Source organism: Emydura macquarii, unplaced genomic scaffold (genome assembly GCF_026122565.2).
Source record: "Emydura macquarii macquarii isolate MOO-44397 ecotype Brisbane River unplaced genomic scaffold, CSIRO-AGI_Emac_v2 contig_1876, whole genome shotgun sequence".
Classification (NCBI taxonomy): Eukaryota; Metazoa; Chordata; order Testudines; family Chelidae; genus Emydura; species Emydura macquarii.
In genome coordinates this window covers 17,742,683-17,751,067 of record NW_027132013.1, presented here as the reverse complement: position 1 = coordinate 17,751,067, position 8,385 = coordinate 17,742,683, and the positions used below count along the sequence as shown (strand labels likewise).

General features: G+C 45.0%; 1 protein-coding gene across 2 annotated transcripts; it reads right to left on the bottom strand.

Annotated features, from left to right (window-relative positions):
- Positions 1-925: 925 nt before the first annotated feature.
- SRSF5 (serine and arginine rich splicing factor 5) lies at positions 926-6,039 on the bottom strand. 2 transcript variants are annotated; one of them, XM_067557818.1, is made up of 8 exons: positions 5,881-6,037; positions 5,043-5,194; positions 4,208-4,278; positions 3,925-4,023; positions 3,566-3,635; positions 2,280-2,353; positions 1,861-1,971; positions 926-1,694 (listed from the first exon to the last, which is right to left on the bottom strand). In XM_067557818.1, exons 2-8 carry the CDS (start codon positions 5,166-5,168, stop codon positions 1,445-1,447), a joined length of 801 nt encoding a protein of 266 aa, XP_067413919.1. In that variant the 5' UTR covers positions 5,169-5,194; positions 5,881-6,037; the 3' UTR covers positions 926-1,444. The 2 variants fall into 2 exon arrangements, with proteins under 2 accessions (XP_067413919.1, XP_067413920.1); XM_067557819.1 differs by lacking the exons at positions 926-1,694; positions 1,861-1,971 and having other exon boundaries at positions 2,340-3,302; positions 5,881-6,039.
- Between the last annotated feature and the right edge of the window lie 2,346 nt (positions 6,040-8,385).

Sequence of the window (8,385 nt, the reverse complement as noted above, 5' to 3'; positions counted from 1 at the left end):
ACCTTACTGCACATTAAACCTTATTGATCTGCAAATCACGTGTACCATCTCACTGGTATCCACTGAAGTGTCCAGAATCAACACTAGGGAGGTGTCAAGTTACTGTGGCTTTCTAGTCATTCCAAGTGCTCTGCTACTGCTGTGAACCAAGACAGGGCTGCAATATTGCCTAGAGTGTGAGCAAACGCTCCATTGACACAAAACCTACTGTTCTGAAAATGGCTCCATTTCTTATTAGTGTTTGCAGTGTAGTAGTACCACACTCAGTAAGCTCCACCTCCATTCCTTAAAAGTAGGCCTCCTACTAAACCAAGACCCTACTGCTATCGCCCAACTCTTTTCAGATCTGGGTGCATGTACCTAATACAGAGGAGGACATATTAGAACTAAAATGGGTAGTTTTAAGGGTTGTTTTCCTTTCTCTTTACCAAGAGAAATCTTGCACTTTTAATGGCTGTCTCCTGACTCAGTTGCCAGCTTTACAGCTTGAAAGGAGGTTAGAATCCATTTTACTCTACACGTATGGATTGCTTTAGCATTATCAAGTTCCACATATACTAGCATGTTCAAATGTTGCATGATGTGAAAGATTAGGGTGGCTTTCCCAGTATACAAGTTCTCTTACAGTAACACTTGGATGTGAACAAAGGAAGTCCTTTACAATTATGTTTACTTACAGCCACTGGGTTGTTGAAGATATGCACTAAGTGTGAGCCAGAGAACAAAAACATTTCCTTATAACAGATGTGCGAGCTTGTTTTACTTCTGCATGAAAGAGGCAGAGGAACATTACCATTAACCTAAGCTATAGCCAGTTAGACAAAGTCAATTATTTTTGTTAAATGAGCTGGCCTTAGCAGGAAGGCTGAGCAGAGTATAGATAGTCTGGTTCTTTGAGTGAAGAGTCATTTTAGAGGAAACAAGACAGTTTTTAAAATAAAGTTTTATTATCAATTGTGATCAGCGTAATCTATTTCACTGACCCATAACTGAAACAACTGTTGGAAGCACAAAAAAATACCCTCTGAAATAAAGCTTTATGTACAGCACGTATGTAGAGCTCTTAAATGGCTAAAGCTATTAGTTTAATTAAAGACATTAAACTAATATTGAATTATTCACGTTTGAATACACAGGGAACTAAAACGTTCAGATGATTTCTTTTTTGAGTACAAAAAAATTGAAGTCGTTAGCTTTAGTTATAAAGAGCTCCTGCCCATATACACAAACTATACACTTGAGACATCCACAAAAATGTGAGCAAGAAAAAGGGATTATCAAAAGACATTTAATACATTTAATTCATAGCCCATGGTGGTCCACATCTACAAAGTTTCACCCCTCCCCCCCACATCCAAACCCTTCCCCCCAGAAAAATCACATACTTACCACAAGTTTTAGCAAGTATGGTTTAAAAAAGGCCTTAAGACAAGTTATTTTTAGTTCAATTCCCACTGTCAACGGATCTGGACCTTGACCGAGACCTTTGCCGATCTACAGATGCTGGAGATTTTGATCTACTAGAAGATCCTCGTTTCTGGCTCTTCTCAGGCATTGGGGACCTACTAACTGAACGAGACTTGCTACGGCTCCTACTCCTGGATCTGGTGTAAGACTTGCGGCTTCGGGAACGAGAACGGCTACGAGATCTGGATGAGCTCCTGCTTCGGGAACGAGACCTGCTTCTGGACCTACTAATGAAGTTATACATACCAGTGTTAGCACTACTAAGCATTGATATAGCAGTACAATAGAAATGTACAATTCTGAATGCTTTGTAAAGCAGATTTGCATGTTTGCAAGGAAACGGTTATATTTAAATCTGTATATTAGCATCATTTGAATGTTTAAAACTCATACCTGTGTCTTTTGCTGCCTTCAATTAGTTTAATTTTCCTTCCATTGATTTCTTTGCCAGAAAGCTTTTCAATAGCATTCTTTAAGTCACTGTAAGAGGCGAACTCAACCACCCTAAAAAAAAAAAACCACAACCCACACAATTCACATTAAGTGCCATGAATTACCTAGCTCATGAGACAGATCCTAAAGTTTTGCTATAAAATTTTTCATGGACTCCTTCCACATCAGTAGCTGAACTGTGAATATTTTTCTCCCTCAAACAGCACTCATTTGCCTTTTATGGAAATTCCATTGGGGCTATGTTTCAAGACAGGAAGAGAGTAACAAGCTGTGGGCACATACTAAGAATACTGAATCTAGTTTCAGCACTTTAGAGTATTTTATATTCTGTAAGTCTGAAAGAAGTTTTAGATACTTACCCTTCATTCAACTTAGGTCTGTGTGCATCTGCAAAGGTTACTTCCCCAGCTTGTCTCATGAAGTCTTTGAGATCCTAACAAGACCAAATTTGTTACGCAAGGAAACAGAACTAATGTTTACATAATTTTTAAAAAAATAGTAAAAATAAAAAAATATGTATAACTACTGAAAGAGAAGATGTTAGATAAACTACAAACATGGCACTTGCCATACTTGTATTCTATCAAAACTGAATGATCTACATCAGGGCACGAAATAAATGAAAACAGCATATTGCTTTAAGCAAAACGCTGATAGTTTTAACATTAAGGACAGTATTAGTCTATATAGATACATATATATATATGGAGCTGAGTGCAAAACACCACCTACATATTTTTGTAAAGAAAGACTGCAACAGAATAAGCCTTATGTTTATACACAATGTTTACAAGACACCAGTTATTTAGTGCCCCATAGGTCATAAAAATATAGTTTACTTTACCTTTATTAAAATTTCCCTAGGCTAGCCAAGCAGCAAACTGCCTTAAGCGATCGGAGATACCGTCATGATATATGCCCGACTGGCTCTTCGCCACCCATTTGAAGAACACTACCCAGTCGATGGAAGCCTTTAATCGCACAGCCCTCCCTAATAGCAGACTACTGATGGATGCAGACATTTTCTACTCTTGTGAAGTTACCAAGGACCACTTTACTGCGATCAGGATTCCAACGACCACCTAATTTCGTATCTTTCAACTCTTTTCGACCAGGACCTCTTATTCGGAAGCGTTACAGGAGGAACAGCTCTCAACTTAGGGATCAGATCTCGTTAACTCTCGGGGATCGCTGCAACCTGGCACTCTAAGGAAGTGCATCGATTACGTCTAGACCGGCAAACACAGATCTAGAGGTGGCCAACTGATACATTGTAGTAGCTGACTGGAAAAGTCAACCAGGCCCAACCAAGAGTGACCAAGACAGAACGATTAGGATAACCCACAGGCACTCCTCGTCATAAGGCCAACGACACAGATAGGCTGGCAAATAAAGGGTTTAATATGTGGTTAAAATTGATTTTGAACAAGAAAAAATATAAATATATATATAAATTTCCTCAAATATTTACATTGTATATTTACATATTAATTAAGATTTTTCAGAACTAATGTATGTTATTTAAAATTACATTAATATTTTCCAATAATTAATCTATTTTATCAAAATATTTTTAGTAAAAATATATTTTACATTACATACCTATTAAAATGAAATCAAAATAGTTAATTATGTTTTAACAAACCTGCCAGCTGACTCGGGAAGACAAATTCTCTACTATCAGACGGTTTTCTGTTCGTACAGGCGGGGCATTTCTGTGGAGAAAAATATTTCGTTTCAATCTTCCGTACTGAAATCCAAGCGCACTAGTAACCCAGTAAATTTTGCAGGGCCAATTTTTAAAAAAAGATTGAGAATTAATACCCAGTACTCTGAAGTAAAATATAAACTAAAAATAACCTTCTATAAAAGCCAAAACATGCCTATTTCACCTAGTAACCACCTTTGGTACTGCTGTTCTGATTCAAGTACTAGCAGCTGGGGAAGAGGGGGGAGAAGAGAACAGGAAGATGGTATGCTTAAAGACTATTCCATTATACATACCTCCTGTCATTACGTGGACGGCGGCTACTGAAACGGTCAGAGTATCGCCCTCTGCCTCTACCACCTCGGGAACGGGCCCGTGCATGCTCAATTGTAACCCTAAAAGAAAAACAGGACTCATTTCATCTGCATATCTTTGTTACAAGCTTATATTTTCATTTAAGAGAAATGAGACCTCTGATGTTCACATTTTATATGAAGCGTATAACTGAATTCAAGAAATTTTATTTTAAAGCTGCGTATGAAACAGCATACTGGATGCTACTAATATCAAAACATTTACCTCTCACTGCAGAGCTCCTTTCCATCCAGTTCATAGACTGCATCATCTGCATCCCTTGGATCCTCAAATTCCTATTTCATAAGAAAACAACATATTTGATACTGATGTTTAACAGCAAAACATATGCCAACTACCCAGTTGTACAGAGTACTAGTTTATAAAAAGAAGGCATTAAAATCAGCTCCAGTTCATGAAACTAAGCCCTTACCTACATCAGGAAATTAGGCTGGTATATCACTCAGGGTGTGAAAAAAATCCACAGCTCTGAACAGTTAAACCGACATAACCCATAGTGTAGACAGGCTCAGTCAATAGGAGACCGACCTAGCTACCACCTCTCAGGGAAGTGGATTACCTATCCTGACAGAAGCCCTCCCACTGATGTAGATAGTGTCTTCACTGAAGTGGTGCAGCATTTTAAGTGTATACAAACACTAAGCTACAGCAAAAGGGGATTATATGTTCTGCAGTACTAGTAGAAATCTTAACTTTTTGGATAAGTTTTCATGTTATTTCATGGCTACATGAAAAATTGGGGGGGGGGGGGGAGGAGGAATGGGAAGCTTACAGTCTACACTCCAGCAGATTTCTCCGCACAGACGAAAACAAATGTTACCTTCACTCCCCACTGCCAGCCATCCCCATAAAGAAAAGCAAAATGATGTTTTATAAGCCTAGAACTAGGTTTCAGCTGCTTGATGTAAAGTGAACAGCCTGGAGGTCAGTTACACCCGTACTTGCCAAGCCCTCAACCCGCCTATCAGACAGACCCGGTGTGGTCCAGAGACGTTACAAGCGGCTGAGGGGGCCCGAGCGGTGCCGGGACACCTCTTACCACAAATCCGAAGCCCCTTTTCAGATCAATGTCTCGGATGCGGCCGTATCCCTTGAAGAATCGCTCCACATCCTTCTCCCGGGCGGCGGGGTTCAGCCTCCCGATGAATACGCGGCAGCCGCTCATGGCGTGGATGGGCGCGACTAAATCGGCTGTAAGGAGGAAATGGAGGGAGACGGTTAGCCGCGCAAGCGGGCACAGCAGCGGGGGCTGGCGGGAGAATCGCCCGGTATCACTCAAGGTTTCCCCCCCCCCCCCCCCTCCTCTCTCCTGCGCCGCGCCTCGGAACCGCAACGCCCACCCCGCCCTCACTGCGCAGCCGCAGAGCCTAGTCCTGTACTGCAGTCTGGAAAAGCCGAGAACATCGGACCGACCAGCTCCGCCCCTCCGGCTCAGCGCCAATGGGAACGAGCCAAGTAAGGCACCACCCCTCGCTGCACCAATAGGAACGTCTTCTGCAGTCTTCAGTACTCTTCAGTACGTCTTCAGTACTCCGCGCATGCGCACGGAATTCCCACTCGGAGGAGGCAAACAGCGGACGCCGCCATTTCCATTGCACAAAATGGCCGCCTGAACCGCGCCCAAAGAGAACAACGGCGATCATGGCAGCCCGGGGAGAGACCACCCACCACTCCTAGCGGGAAGAAACACCAGCGAAGCTGTCTCAGTAGCACCATGATTCCCCCCCTTCACACACGCGGGATCGGACCCTAGATCCCCAGCAACTCTCCGCGTCTCCCCCCTGCTAGGGCTTCCCCACCCTGATGCGCACCAGCCACGGCCCACGTTCCCTGCCTCCGCGCCCCAGCCTCCTCTCCGCGGCCAGCCCCTCACCAACCTGCGCTGTAATGGTCTCGCGGAACAGGCCGAGGCCAGACGGGTGCGGTGCGCGGATAGGCCGATCAGCAACACCGATCTGTCCCCTACGCCGCCTAGCTCCCGACTGGCGATTTTCGCTGCGTAGCTGCACCACAAAATGGAGCCTGCTAGCACGTGACCTCCGCACCACGTGACCCCGCTGCGGCTCGGCAATGGGCGGAAAGGCGAGGGGGGGAGGGGCTCCTCGCTGGGACTGAATTAGGTCGCGCGGGTGGGCGGGGCCTGTCGAGGAGTTTGAGTCACGCGCTTCCCCCCTCCCTTCGGGGTCGGAGGTTTGGTTTGGACCTGCAGGCGCAGTGGCCAGTGCGCCTTCGGTTCGCCCCTGTCCTCGCTCGTTGCTGCAGCAGCAGACTGTGCCGGGCCCGGCCCGCTGAGAGCAATTCAGGGCCGGCGACATCCCGTTGTTCCCCCCGTGTCCGCACAGACGCGGCCGGCTGGCAGTGGGTATCTGGAGCTGGCGCGGGGCGGTGCCGTGGGGCCCGGCGGAAGTTGCTGTGTCACGGCCTCGCGCCATGGCCGGCTGCCGCTTGCCTTGTGACCAGGGGTCTGCCCGACTGATGCCGGGGGCCCTGAAGCGGCCGGCGGGCTGGCCTGGCCTGGCCTGGGTGGGGGAGCCCCGTGGAGCTTCGCGTGGGCCCTGGAGCCACCGAGTCCAGCCCAGTCACGGCAGCCTCGGGCCTGGGCGTTTGTAGCGCCCCCCCCCCGGTACGGCGAGCCCGGCCATCCCTGCACGGCGGGCCTGCGAGCCAGGCAAAAATCCGCCGCCCCTTTCCCGGGCTGGGGAGGCGGTAGACGAGGCCGCAGGTGTCGCTGGAGCAACGTTCGCTCCCCCCTCGCCCCCGTTGGGGTGGTGTTATTGCCCCCTCCAGAACTTCCTCCGAGCGGGCCGGGCTTTCGCCACTGGCCTAGGAGGAGAGCGCTGAGGGAGGCGAGCTGGGTGAGGTAAAATGTGTATTGGACCTAGGGCTTTCCATTGCAGCCTGCTGGTGCATCTGCCACTCAGCAAAGCTGTGTTGTTCTAGCATGACACAGTCAGGACCACTGAGCACTAAAAGGAGGGTTTGTGGCTCCAGATCCTTTACAGACATCCACGTAGCTTGAAGCTGTCGCTGTGTGCAGGTGTGAGAGAGAAAGGGTTGGGTTTTTTTTGTTTTTTTGTTTTTGTTTTTAAAAAGTGGCATGAGAGAGAGGATAAAATAAAGCCTGGAATAGAAAAGGTTAAACGTTGCATCAGCCCGGAAGCCATCTTGCTGCTATGGTGGAATGGAAATACAAACAACTCTGTTTTCATCATGCTTCAAAGCACAGCAGCTTACTGAGTCTGAAATAAGCTGTTAAGATAGTAGCCCCCATATTTTGTTAACCCTTTGCTATCATCTTTTTATGATATAGTATAACAGATTAAGAACTGCACTTCTGTTGAGCATCTCACCTTCAGGACAGTAACGTGAGTGAGGAAAGGCTTGCAGGAACTGAAAAGCTGTACCTTGCTCTTGCCCACCAATGCATTATTAAAACAATAAGTTAAAAATAGACCACTGATCTAAGTAATTACGGTTAGTTCAGAATCCAGCAAATAATGGCAAAGTAAATATATAGGCCAAATTCAGTCCTGCTCTAACTCCATTGATTTTAGAGATTAATTTGGCCTAGGTTTTTCTGAGTTTTGTTCCAGAGGAAGGTTGCAGTCAAGATAAGTGGTCTCCTGGGGTGCCCCCAAAATTGGAAGAAATCTGGAAGTTACAGAAATAACAGTTTAGTAGTTTCCTCTAATTTGGACTCAGTTCATTGTGGAAACGGGGGAAGGCTTTTGGTGAGGGGATGTGAGAGGCTAGAATATATGACTCATGATGGGATGGGCCCTTAAACTCTTTGGATAAACCTTGAAAGATAGGAGTAAAAACTAAGATTACATGGACATGTTAGGCAGAACTCACCATTTATTATGGTGCTGGAAACAGAAAAAGTTTGTTCGAATTCCCTTCAATAACCATTGGGTTTTTTCTTTTCTTTATTCCATCTTTTTTTCCTCTCTTCACATTATTCTCTCTTCTTTCACTCTCCACATCTTTATTTCCTTCTTTTCTGCATTCCTGTTTTCCTGTATTCATACTTTGTCCCTTTTTCTTAGCCTCTGTGCGCTAGACTCCTTTTATTGCTAGTCACTGGTGTACATCCACTGGTGAAAGCAAAATTAGAAGGCATAGTGTTTTGGGTTTTTTTTAAAGTGTCACTGAAATGGCAAAAATTAAAACACAAAAAATAACCTTTGAGTTCTCTTTGATGAAAAATGAATAGATACAGAGAATAGTATGTTTAAGAATCAACTCAGGCAATTTTTCACTAGATTTTCCACTTTCATTTTGCAAGAAATCTAAAACCGTCTGCAACTTGTCCTTTATCCACATTGCCACTCCTGTGGATTTCTGGTATGTCAGGTATACATAGATAATGTTTGCCTACA

Bases quoted from the DNA above. Each gene is read 5' to 3' on its own strand.
- SRSF5 (XM_067557818.1), bottom strand. From the start codon at position 5,168: ATGAGCGGCTGCCGCGTATTCATCGGGAGGCTGAACCCCGCCGCCCGG. The intron at 4,279-5,042 runs GTAAGAGGTGTC...CTTATGAAATAG, and splicing joins AAAGGGGCTTCGGATTTGTG to GAATTTGAGGATCCAAGGGA. The intron at 1,972-2,279 runs GTAAGTATCTAA...TTTTTTTTTTAG, and splicing joins AGACCTAAGTTGAATGAAGG to GGTGGTTGAGTTCGCCTCTT.